We start from the raw sequence: 13,594 nt of genomic DNA, 5'->3' as shown, positions 1-13,594 counted from the left end.
CTCATATATTGAAATGGATCGAATTTACTAGCTTCCACACCATGGTTATGGTTATGTGGAGTTGTACGTGTTGATTTTTACATTGATTTTTTAATTTTTCTTGTTTTCTTTATAAAACACTTGCAAAATTGAGGTAATGAGCTTGAGAAGCCCTCAACCATTGTGACTGCCGTCTGTGATTTAATCAGTATTATTACCCCAGGGGTTAGCAATACCGTCTAATGCACCGCATGACCCTGTTAGCTACACGCATTTCTGGTAAGCTATTATAGCAACATTCAAGAATCAATGGGTGATTTACGATGATAATTCAAATGGGTCGAACAAGGGTCATTATTCACTTGAAAAAAACTCATAGTCTAGTATCTAAAATAGCAAAATTAGACAAACGTTACATTGAGCGCCCACTTCCCCGCTCCATGTCTTCGCTGCTCTAGATAGTGCCGTAGTCATTCGTAGAGACTAGTGCCGTAGAGACTAGTGCCGTAGAGACTACGCCTATAAAGCTGCTGTTTGTATCCGCTAGCTTCTTCAAATTCAAACATTAGCAGTTATGTTCATTGTAACACAGTGCTGTGATTTTACGCACAATGCCTATATAGTTATTCGTAGAACTCCTGTTTAATATTACCGGAAAACATTCGGTGTATTCATACATATTACACTTCAAAGATAACCCGAACGTTTTGAATGCCGTACAGAAGTGTGAAATAGACAATATTAGTTGTGTTTGGTTCATTCGGTTCCTCCCATAGAAGTCCATAGTAGAACTGTGTGCCTTTCGTGGCTGTCATCTTTAGAAGAGGCGGCTCGCGTGCCTTTCACCGTGTGCTGTGACAATCTGAAGATCTCAACGGCATTTTATGGCCGTATTATCTCATATATTTCGAAATGGATTGTGCAGTGTGCCTAGCTAGAACTCACGGTAAGCATTATACAAAATATATGTGATCTTTAAGTATAATTGTGTGCTGCTTGAAACCTGTGATGAAATAAATGCTTCGAACTAATTGCCCAATGCGTATTCCCCATCGTCGCGATAACTTCCTTCCATTCCATCAACCATATCTTATTTGAGGTCATGCTCCAATGCTCACCAAGCTTGGTTGGCTTTAATCAGAAGTGCATGCATATATTGTTCTCAGAACAAGCCTATAGGGTCATTTTTATCCGTCTTCGCCATCCTCAGAGTCAGTATAAACCCATCCGCATTCTCCCTCACGCTTCCCTTTCCGGGCTGGCGGTCACCCCCCCCCCCCCCACCAGACAACTGGTGGTGTGGGCAAGATCTCTTTGGGCTCGCAACTCCGGGGTGGCCGTTTGGGCGTCACGGTCTCTGCCACTGTGGCACGCCGTCGGTGGTCCCACAGTCTAATTTTTACGCCTTACATCAACCCATAGCTCTGCAATGTCCTTTGCAGGCGAGGGAGCTTGCTGCTCCTAACAAATATTAAAGACATCGGGCAAGTGTGACGATCACGATTTATTGCAAATCGGTACCCAAGACATAGCAAAGGTTTACTAATCCTGAAGAGCATAGACGCAAGCGTTGCAAGTACACGCAAGATCTCTAGGTAAAATACGTTGTGTGATGACCTTTCACCTTTTGGAATAAATAGGCTTTCAGATATGGTGGAGATGTTAGCCAGTCGCAAAACGAAAATATACACAAAATGAGAGGTCAATGCGCCAAATATTTTAATTGAAAGATACCTACGAGAAGCCTTTCACTATATTTCACTATAACAAATGTGCAAACGCCACGCGAAAAAGTGCATCTAAATCTACTTTCTTTGTGATCACGAATACAGCACTGATGAAACACACGTCTGCTACAAATGTAAAAATCCCAGCTCGCTGTCCTATTTACAGCACAATTGACAGCAAAGCCCGTACATACGCTCGCATCTACCATACCATCAAATCACTGCGAGTGACAACGCTCTGGACGGACATAAACTTTGCCGATGGGTAAATGAGAAAATATTCACTCGCGATGCGCACACAGATGACAGAGCGATGGTGCGAAGGCAGAGTCTGGTAAAACCACACACCAGCAAAGTACGCACATTAATGGATGGATTGGGTTACGTTGGAATTCCTCGGCATTCCTACTTTGGAATGTCAAAACATAACTGTTGACGATCACATTCATATTAGCTGCAGCAAATACCTTACAAAAGTAGACAATCGAGTGCCTAAAAGCACGCTTAGATCATATCGCCGACGAAGTCGTTTTAACACTGTTCGGAGATTCGTTACATGTTGACTTCAATGCATGAAACAACAAATCGGCCTCTCAATAAATGCTTCGCTTTCATCACCATGGACGGAATCGAGGTCACGGCAGATGCATCGTCAAACAAACTTTCGGCTGCTTCATTCATACGTTGTTGAAATAGCAGGCGTGACTATCGAAAGTCAACCAGCGACAAAGTTTTGGATGACTGCTCCTTTTGTATAAGACTGCCCCCAGACCCTTTGTTAATCAGACTTCTCTGAAAAACGCCTATCGTACGGCACCTCTCGGACCCTTTTGGCAGTCGCTAAAACGCTCTAGTTCATTCTTCAAACCTCGATCAGTGATCCTCAAATGACTCCCAGAAATTCTCAGACATCTACCAGAATTCTTCTGTGCGCATTGCCCCCCTCAGACCACCAATATCTCTCACACAGCCGCATACACTCCCAAAGCCTGTCCCGCCAGCAGCAGCAGAAGGCAGGAGGCTGCTGCGACTGGCGCGGAATTGCAGTTGTCCTTGGAGCAATAGCATTCCTCAATGTATTCACCATTCAGTTGTACCTGAGGAGAAAACATGGTAGTGATTAGCCAGTGGAATCAGTGTTTGGGGGTTTGCAGGTTTTTGGTAATGGTTTCATCCTGTTTATAATCCATGGATTGCTCTTAAAAGGCAAAGAAAAGTAGCAAGATCAGGTTTAGAAAGTTCTTAAGTTCATGGAAAAGTGTGTGAGTAAGGAGAGGGCATGGCATACCTTCCAGTTGCAGGCATCATTCACACCAGCCTTGGTGACAGCGGCACAGCGCCTGATGACCTGTCTCCAGCGGCCGTCCCCTGGGGGTGCACAGAGGGCAAAGGTCAGGGGGAATCTGGACAAAAACACATTGCAATCACCCAAACATCGAAGCTGGAAAATAAGGATAACAGTTCACAGCTAACTGATCAATGTCCTTGCTAGTAGTTAACAGCACCATCCCATTCATCATTGATTTCCATTCAGGTTGAGTCTAACTAAAAATGAGCACACAATTCAAATGATAACCATGACCAGTGGCTGGTCCCTAAACACAGCTTTACCCCAACAACTCACAGATGAAGCCGATGGGTCCCTGGGCAGTAATCTTGGCGCAGAACGTGCCGGGCGTGTTTGCCTCCTCACTGTTGCACTCCACCCCAACATGCTTTGTGTCATCAAAGCCGGAGTAGGCGCCACAGTTGTCCTCATTTTCGCCATCCTCACTGGTGGCACACTGGTAGCACCGGATGGCCGCACCTGCATAAGGATGCAAGATGTTGGTCACTGTGTTCTGGAACGCCTACGTCAAGTTCACGTTCATTCACATATTGATTCAGGGGCCACCATTTGCGATCAAACTACTATTCCTTAAATTACAATATTACCATATGCATAGAGGATTCAAACTTCAATAAGTTAACACTTTAAACAGGCAAAACTTGAGGGCAACTGGCCAGATCAATAAATAGGTAGGTAGGTAAAACATTTATGATTTATGTAAGACCTAACAATCCCTGAGCAACGTAACTTACATGAATGAAGGCAGATCACAAAAATAAATGCAAAATGGGTATTCATCGTAGCTTGATGAAACAAAAATCAATAAGACCCCACACACGCCCTTTGCGCACAACGCACAAATGAATCGTTCATTCAAAGATTCAAACATATTTTGCTAACATGCGCCAAACATTGCGCACCTACGGCGAATTTGACTCCGACCAAGGCCGCATATTAGGAAGTGAACTCGTCGGGCGTGTCGGGCAGTTTGTTTCCATTTGCTCAGCTGACCAAATGACGTCAATGGTCGTCCGCCAGGCAAGGAGTAGGCGGCCGCACGCAGTAAAATACGCGGGCGTTTTCGGGAGTTGCGACGACTTTGGTGATGTTGACCGAATAGATTACTCAATACTCAATATATACTCAATATAAGCTGGTCCAATTACGTTGGACCAGATTATATAATTCTAGCAAACTGGTTTATGCTAATGTGGTGTCGCAACAATCAACGTGGAAGGAGCTTACATTAAATATTAGCAAGGCCCTATATACCAGGTAGGGTCGTCCCAGGGTATATTGAGTGACGGGTAGGACGAACTTTGGTAGGAATTTCTAGTATAACTACTAGAACATCTACTATATGTGGGCGGGACTAGCAAAAAGTTAGTTCAAACTAGAATATGGTAGCGCTTATGGTTGGCAGTCGTGACGCGCACGTGAGATTCATTTCTTAAATTTCTTACAGTTTGTTAAAATTTACTTAAATTTTTTAAATAGTTTACTTAAATTTGGTCTCAGGCAATAAGGCGGATCTGAAATGTTCCTTGTAGATAAAAACAACGGTACCTATAGGTACCTAATAAAACTAAAATTAGTAACGTGCTGATCGTGGAGATAGTCTGGATTGTTTGTTTGATACGCTTTTAGTGAAATTTCCTCATTTTTCTACATTAATGGTCTACATTAATGGCGTGCCCCCCAGTGACGCAATTTCAGCTCCACTGGGGGGGGCAGCGGCATCACGGGGGGGGGGCGCCCCCCAGTTAACATGTTGAAGGAGGCCCTGTTCGGACTAGGCTTTGGTGACAAGCTTGTCACGTAATAGGTATGCAGGCAGCACTAGTCATACGAGGTTTTGCCCAAACCAGTCGTACCGGGCAGAGCACGTTGATTGTTGATGGTCCGCGCAGGGGCACCGCGGAGCGGCGAAACTTTAGCGCGTGAACGCGGCGGCCGGAGAGGAACGCCTATGGCTGCCAATACGATACAGCATACAGTGGGGCATCGAAGGCAGACACCCCCGCTTTCGGCAATCGGCCCAGATATGGCTGTCATTCGCTGGCCCCAGTCCTGCTGTCTCCACCGGTCCAGGTTTAGACGCCTTTGCCGGCCCCGGTTCAGACGTATCGGGCTTTCCCGGTCCGGAAAGCTCACCTCAAACTTTATTAGAACAGGCAACAATCTTATCGACCTTATCTTGATTCTTGGTAGAAAACACAAAAGAGCAAGGCGGAACACACAAGCAAACCTCACAGCACTTCAACATGACGATGGATACACACAAACATCAGCACGTTTCAGCAGCATGCACGCTCGTCCCCACGCTGTCCGACCTCCGTCCGCCCTCATGGTCTAAAACAATGCGGGTTCGTAACATGCCGGCCACAAAACACGGGTTACCAGCGACCAACACGCCTATGAGAGGAGCAAAGGTCCCCTGCAAGTCCCCAAAGGTCCCCCGACCATCCCGGCCGGTACGGCCCGCCATTGGCTTCATCTCCCGCAGACCACGACCCAGTCAGCCTCCCGTGCTGTCCGTCAGGTAGCACAGCCGCGCTCTTCGAGTATCCCTGCCGACCTCCACTCACCCCAGAAGCCAGAGTTGTCGGGTGATGAGCCGACTTCCGAGGCCGCCGTCAGGACGCTGTCCTGCTGTCCTTTTGTCGTGCGAGCCTCGTCAGTCGGCTCCGAACCACCAGCCTGCTTCTGCTACGACCAAGGCTTCAACCACAGGGGAGCACTGCGGCTTCAGTCCCAATGGGCAGGATGCCCCTTGGGTCCGCCATATTGATTTGACATCAGGACATAGTTTTCTTTCCACCCGGTACCTATTCCTATCCAAATTTGCTACTCCTGCATCGTATTGCTACTCTGCATTGCTCTGCTACTGCATTGCTACTCCTGCTACTGTGTAAATCACCTGCATCGCGGAGCAAGCAAAACATCTTATATAACTTAATCCTTTGAGCTAAAAATTGGTGTATGACATGTGGGCTGCGGATTCGAGGATTTGTCACATCTCTACGTCTTGGCGCATTTTCCCAGTATAGTGCACTGTCAGTTGGCTAATGCGCGATCATGTTGAGCTGTGGTCCGTGGTACGCTACCGATCTAGACAGATCCGGTAATGGCGTCCCTCCCTGGATAGGCCTCAGCAACAGTCACTTCTCGCCCCTTTCCCCAGCAATCATCCCTTTCCCCAGCTGATGCACCCTGTCATAATGTCTCGCTAAGCCTCCCTCCCCTCCGCCTCCCAACCTCCCCAGCGTCCCTATAGCTGACTCCCTCCTGCTCCTGTTATGGCGGCCGTCTGTGGCGTCTCACGTTATCCCCGGTCCGGGCTCGCGCGCCGCGCACCCTGGAGCCGCCGCCGCCCGACGACGGTCGTACTGCCGACAGACGGCCCTCCAACAGCGCACAGGAGATAAGGAAAATATCAACAGGTGCGCCCTTGGCACAAGATGTTGATCGGTGGAGGGGGGGGGGCGGACGGGTGATGCCTCCGAGCGTATCTCTGAATGACTTTTCAATGATCGTCTTATTTTGTCTATTCCATGTCAAGCTTGCGGCCGAGGTGCCCTGCTGAAAGCAGCACATGGTTTATGTACGCATAGCTGCTGTTAACCCGGCAGGCGGTGGGCCTCCCGGCTACCTTCCGCGCGGTGTGGGGGGGGGCATTTTTTTGCCCCCCCCCAGTATCTCCGAAACTACTGGACGGATCCGTAAAATTCAAACGGCGTTCGATAGCCCTGTCAAATTTGTCGAGAGAACTCGAATTTCGTTGACCTCGGGGTCACCTATGACGTCACAGGTCAGGTCAAAGATAAAATGTTTGACCGTTCACGGGTCTTCTAGGGAATGCGATACAACATCGAGTAAAACGCATTTTGTCGAAAATCAGCGACAGGGCGTAAGTTGCCTAATACATATGTTGCTATTGAAGATCACTGATCAGACCAGGTCAGGTCACAGGTCAGGTCACCAAGGGTCAGCACATGAACCCAACTTTACTGGGGTTGTGCGATGCATGCTTTATGGCCAATTTTTCATTTCCAACTCAATAGTGATGGTTATAGGAACATCAAGTACGGCTTAGGTCACTTTCTGGTGGAGGTCAGGTCAATGTCAGGTAAAAAAAGGTCGAATTTCAAAGTTAATAGTTTTGCATAAAATCGGTATCGATACGATGCAGCTCGTCACGGCGAGTCTAATGGTGGTCTTTGTTTTGCGCTACGTGGTCTAGAATGGCTAAAAACTGAGTTTGAAAATTTGACGTCATCAACTTTGAACAGTTTTTTCGCTATAACTTGGCCAAAAAAAAAGTTATCGATCTAAAATTTGGTATTTGAGTAGAAGAAAAATGAAAAAGGTGACAGTTTCCCTTTAATCGAGTAAAATGCATATAATTGAAAATCATCGATGGGGAATTGTTCGTCAAACACATATTTTGCTATCTGAGGTCACTGATACCAGGTCAGGTCACAGGTCAGGTCACTGAGGGTCATAATATGAAAATATCATGTGATGCATGTTTTATGGTCCATTTTACATGACAAATGCGATTATGTGGGTCAAACAACCTTTGGGGCCAGTTTAGGTTATGTTCTGGTGAAGGTGAGGTCAAGGTCAGGTCCAATTAGGTCCAATTTCAAACTTGATATTTTTGCATAAAATGGGTATCGAATCGATGCAGCTCGTTACGGAGAGTCTGATGGTGGTCTTTGTTTTGCGCTACGTGGTCTAGAATTGCTAAAGAGAAATGAGTTTGAAAATTTGACGTAATCAATTTTGAACAGTTTTTTTGCTATAACTTGACCAAAAAAGGAGGTAACGATCTAAGATTTGGTATGTAGATAGAAGAGGGTAGGGACTTTCATATATATATTCCTTTTTTCGAAATTCGAAAAACATTTGTTATTTCTTCGCTATTTTATAAACAAAATCTTTTTTATTTTAGGGGGTTAAAATCACAAAATTTTGAAAATCCGAGATTGCAGTTTTGTAGTGCCGTCTTTGTTCTACACAACTACATAAAGAACTTTGAAATTCCTCGTTAACTGTAGCTTGTGTGAGCGTTTCAAGATGTCATGTTTTTTGCTCATTTTTGCTCGAACATGACCTCAGTTTGACCTCAATAACTCCTGACCTAAGGTGACCTAAGACTTGACATTTTGTGTGAAGGTGTCGAATTGATGCCCGGGAAGGTACTGAAAATTTGGGGGCGCTGCGCGCCGCCGTTTTCTTGTTATTTAACCCTCGCCCGCACATGCCATTTTCCCATCCTAGAACGCACATGGGGGGGGGGGGGTGGTTGCCACCCCCCCGCGCCATTTCGTTCCTGTTGGAGATAGAGCTTAGCGGTAAAGACCAAAAAGATTCTTTGGGAAGAGACGAATCCAATGATACCCAGTTTTACCTTCTCAGGTCAGTCATTGACCTTCCAGGTCAGGTCAAACTAAAAAATGTTGCTGTTTTGGGTCACCGTTGGATATCAAGTGCGCTGCTTATCAAATACCGATGACGATGCTGTTTTCTGGTGCCAAGCCAGCTAGAACCTCTTTGTCACACTACCCGACCAGAATTTTGCTGCTGAGGTCATTTCAGGTCAAGTTAGGTCAAGGTCAATTATATGTGTTTGTATGTCTGTGTGTGTCTGTGTGTATACTGATGTGTGCACCGATTGTTTTTGGGTCCATATTACATGAAATCATGATCTGAGAAGCTTTTACCAAAAATGCAGTCAAAAAACTTCACAAAAAGTAAATTCAGCTTGCCTAAAACGCAATTATCTTAGATGACCTAGGTTGACCTTGACCCTGACCTTGACCCCTGTACATCGTCGAACAACATGTTCCATGATAGGTGGGAGGTAAGACTGGCAAAAAAGGCCGAAATCAGGGTGTCAAGGCCCATGGCAGGCGCAAGATGTTGAGAATTGGCCATTTGGGTCATGACATGACCTGAAAAACAAGGTCATATCTCCGAAACCAAAAATCACAGAAACTTGAAATTTTCAGTGGACCTCAAGAAAGGATAGAGGAGCAGCTATACGAAAAATCAACCTTCTAGCTCTAAAAATGTTGAGTGCAGAGCAGAAAGACTACCTGGGGGGGGGGGGTGGCAACCACCCCCCCATGTGCGGGCGAGGGTTAAGAAAAACCACAGGGGGCCATATTGCCCCCCCCCCCCTAGCGGGGCGAGGGTTAAAATAATTTCTACCTGGTTCCTATTTCTCAGACTCGTAGCTCGTATTTGCCCACATTTATGACCCAACATTGATAGAAAACTTGTCGGGAATTATAACTAAACTAATTAATAAATCGCACGGCGTTTAACCCGCGCGGGGCTGGGGTCTCCAGCCGAACGCGCGGGGCTGGGGGGGGGGTAAATTTTACCCCCCCCCCCTGTTATCTCCCGAACCAATGGTCCGATTTGGAAAATTCAAGCGCCAATCGAAAGATCTCATCACGAACAACTAAAAACATGTACTTAATTTTAAGTTTGAGGTCAAGGTCAAGGTCAGGTCAAGGGTACAAATTGCAAGTTTCTACAGTATCGGTCTTGCACCGTAGTTGCCGAAGAATGGAGTCATCGACTGAGACTGATTGCCCAAAACGTGTTCTTAGGCTACCAAGACAATATTCGTTGCATACAATATCATTCAGAGGTCAAGGTTAAGGTCAGGTCAGGTCAGGTCAGGTCACCAAAAAACAAAATATAGAAAAGGGCATGTGCGACACATGTTTTATGGGTCATTTTACTCATAGAATTCAATAGGCACACTCAATAACTGATATGGACCACCTCTGGATGAATTTCAGGTCGAGGTCAGGTCAAGGTCAGGTCAAGTGAGGTCAAATTTTGAAGTTGGTTGTTAAGGCCTAAAAAGGTGTCTATCTGATGCAGTTTTTTCACGGCGAATCGAATGGTGCTGCTTTTGTTTCCGTACGAGGTCTAGAACTTCCAAAAAAAATCATTTTTCAAAATTTTTGTGTGTCGTGACGTCATAAAATTTTGAATAACTCCCACATTTTTGAACTGATTCTTCTAAAAATTGGTATGTAGGTGCACATAGACCACTTCTCTGACATATATTCCGGTTTTTTCGATACACTCAAAATTTTGGATTTTATAACTATTTTCCCAAAAAAGTCAGTTTTTTGCAAAAAATTGGACCAAAATCCAAAAGTTTCAAAAAACCGAGATAGCCATTTGATAGACAAAGTAGAGTTACGTATAACCTTTTTTTGTTACGTCTTGATTCCTTTAAAAATGAAGATGTTAGCGGCGTTTGAAGTTTTGCCATTTTTGAGGCGAAAATGGCGAACATGACGTCACTAAAACGTCAATTTCTCAAAAATTTTCCGACGGATTTCGCTCAAATTTTCAGGGAACGTGTCAAATTGATGTAAGAAGAGGTACTGAAAGTTTGGCGGCGCTGCGCGCCGCCGTTTTTTAGATATTGCAAAAATTCGCGAGGGGGGTAAAATTTACCCCCCCAGCCCCGCGCGGGTTAACATAACGATACATCATCGGTGTTCAAAACGTATTTTGAATATATTATTCATATCTCCAATACAATGTACGCTGACCAGTTTTCTCAGTAATTCAGCTGGCAATTCTCGTGCTGTGTTCAAAAAGATGTTTACAGTGAGGGTCGAACTTGAAAAAAAGAACTATATCAGTATCAAGTCTGAATTCTGAAACCTAACAACAAAGCAATTTTCCCAAGATTGAGAGATAGGCACCATCATGGTGCTTGGAGGCGCCCCTATATCAACATTGAAGGTTGCCCCCATCACCAAGTGCACCCCCATCTCAAAAGCAAAAGGTGCACCCCTGCCTAGCACGGTGTCGTTGAACAACGGAGGAGCAGCGCGCAGGTCGGCTGACTGTTGTTTCTCCACATCCAGCAATTGTACTTACACTCGCGATTTTGTTCTCTGCGGTTTGGCGACACGCTATTTACCCATATTACCCTGAAAGAAGCTGTAATAGACGTTATACATCGATTCCAACCCGGCTCACGGACGTATCACCGTCGCCGGCCTCGGACGGCCGGCTCGGCAGATCAGCAGCCGGCAGCGGAGCGACCGGTGACCGGTCCGGCTGCAGCCGCACCGCCGCGGCCTCAGGCGGCTCCCGGCTTACAGGCCCCTTTGGAGGTTCCAGCGGGGCCGTCTCCTCCGTGCTCTGAGGGAGAAGTCGTACGTTAGGCACCGTCACTGGCACGTTAGGCACCGACGCCCGGCCGCCTGCCGCCCGGCGATCGCCGATCATGCAGGCCGTCTGTCTGCGATTTTTCATGGCGTTGGCAGTCTAATGGCGTTTACTGTATGTCTATTTTGTGATTTTAGATGATGTTTTGAACATGTGCCGTTTTTTTGTCGAAAACTCAGAAATCATGACGTCACTAAAACTTCGATATCTCAAAGAGAAATTTCTGATCGATTTTTGAAAGTTTGTCATAACAACCTTCAATCCCTACAGGTTCCAACAATTTGGCGCGCCTGCAGATTGCTTGCCGTTTTTTTAGCGCGGTGAAAAAAAACACCCAACAACTCGCGGGTTAACATTGAGACTGCAAGGCCGGGCGCCGCTGAAAAGCTAAATTTTGTTTCGGCTGGCAGTGGCGCCGCTCGAATTTTTCGTTCAGATAAAAAAAAAAATGTATCAGAGGGCTTCGTTGGGAACAGGGACAAGGAAAATCAGCGGGAGTGCTTGATCCGTTTCTAGTGACACACCCTATTAAATGCTCGCAAGCCTTACAATCGCACCACAGCAACTGCAGACACAAATAATACAGGTACCTAATAAATACTATGTCCCTTCGAGTATGCTGAGCCCAGAGTGACAAGCTCGACCATGGGTGTAGAAACGTTTTCAAAGCTGGTGTGGAGTTTACAGCCATTCTCGAAAACTACCAACCTCTCCGAAAACTTCAACCTCTGGAACAGACCCTATTATGCTCAAGCTCGGGTGGAAACGCCAATCAGCTCGTTTATCGCCTTGCCAATCAGCTCATAGACCCGGGAACAGGGGGGGGGGGGAGCGAGGGCGATTGCCCCCAACTTAAGAGCCGAGGGGGTGACGTCTCCCAACATTCATGCAGCGAGGAAAGATCTTTCCTCTTTTTGATGATGACTACACCGAACAGTAGGTAAGCAGAAAACTGGTCGAATTTCGACTCGAAGAGAGGGTCCGTCATTGGAACAAAGCGTAAATACCGCTCAGCTCAGTTTTCGGCCCTAAGGAGACCCTGTCATCTTGCCCTATCTCTGAACTCATTCATAGTTTTGTCGCAACCGGCAAAACGCCAGAGAAAAGTGTAATGTGCGTACAGGGCATGCATATCGTGGCTCCCTGTCCTTCGAGGTCCTGAGGACGGTAGCGGAAATTCTGTGACGATAAACCAAGAGAGGTGGCCGAGAGTCCTCCCAGTGGTTCTTCCGCTCGCCGCAGCGCAGCTGTGCCGACACTATAAACCAGCAGTGGTTTCAGCAGGATGGAGACCATGCTTGCACCGTCCTGAAGACCATGCATTGTCTCAGAGAGTGGATGTGAAAAGTTTTCCTTGCATATTATATCAAAATTTGGACCGAATTTTGAGTGAGAAGGGCTCGAGCATTCCCATACCCCCTCCCCTCCCCCAATTATCCGCCTTTGTGGACTATAAAGAACCCATACTGATTTCTTCTGGCCTTGAATCATATTTTGCTGTTTTTTTTTTGTTTTACTCAAAAGTGCATGAGAAGTGTCACCACTTAAAGTTGGTGTGGAAAATCCACACCAACTTTCAAGTTGGTGTGGAGCTCTCCATACCAACCACATACGAAGTTACGCCCATGAGCTCGACCACGACAGCTGGTTGTAAGGGAAGGACTGGGAGTCCGACAATTCTGCCCGAGGCGAATATGCGGACGGACAGACGGGCAGACGGACAAAGGGACGGACAGACGGACGGACAGACGGACGGACGGACGCACGGACGGACGGACGGATAGACGTACGAGAAGACGGACAGGCAGCCGGATCACAGACAGACGGCCAGACGGACGGTAAGGGGACGGACATATAAAAAGGACGGTCAAACTGACAGACAGAAAAGGTACGGACGGACACAGAAAGAAAAGCCGGAGGGACTGACCAACGGACAGACAGACAGACAGACAAACAGGCGGGCAGCAGACGTACCGTCTTGAAGGTCCTGCACAGCCTGACACACGCCGCGATCGAAGGCTCGCGCGCCAGCAGCCGTCTGAAAGGCAAGGCCGAATTTCCCCTCATCCGTCTTCCAGTGGTGGAAAGTCGGGATCGGCTTGTGGTACACAAAGTCCTTCTTGATTGTGCAGTTGAGTACGGACTGTGGACACATCAGGGACGAAGGCAACGTCAAACAGGAGGGCTGGCTACCAGTTCTCAGAGGGAAGAGCCGCGTGACATGACCTCCAGAGAAACGCACGAAAACATCCTGACAGTTCACAGCTCCATTGTCAACCACACTGACGGACATAAAAAACGGTGCAGTGACTCCCAATGAGATAAACGCAGAATGATT

At 46.8% G+C, this 13,594-nt stretch overlaps 1 protein-coding gene across 1 annotated transcript; it reads right to left on the bottom strand.

The window, feature by feature from the left end:
• Positions 1-1,464: 1,464 nt before the first annotated feature.
• LOC122371826 lies at positions 1,465-3,963 on the bottom strand. The gene is made up of 4 exons (XM_043348551.1): positions 3,789-3,963; positions 3,331-3,513; positions 2,995-3,074; positions 1,465-2,803 (listed from the first exon to the last, which is right to left on the bottom strand). Exons 1-4 carry the CDS (start codon positions 3,832-3,834, stop codon positions 2,669-2,671), a joined length of 444 nt encoding a protein of 147 aa, XP_043204486.1. The 5' UTR covers positions 3,835-3,963; the 3' UTR covers positions 1,465-2,668.
• Positions 3,964-13,594: the final 9,631 nt, after the last annotated feature.

The sequence above is a fragment of the Amphibalanus amphitrite genome, unplaced genomic scaffold, assembly GCF_019059575.1.
Source record: "Amphibalanus amphitrite isolate SeventyFive unplaced genomic scaffold, NRLGWU_Aamphi_draft 001282F_arrow, whole genome shotgun sequence".
In the NCBI taxonomy this organism is placed as follows: Eukaryota; Metazoa; Arthropoda; class Thecostraca; order Balanomorpha; family Balanidae; genus Amphibalanus; species Amphibalanus amphitrite.
Note: the sequence above shows the minus strand (reverse complement) of the source record. Positions and strands in the feature narration are given on the sequence as shown.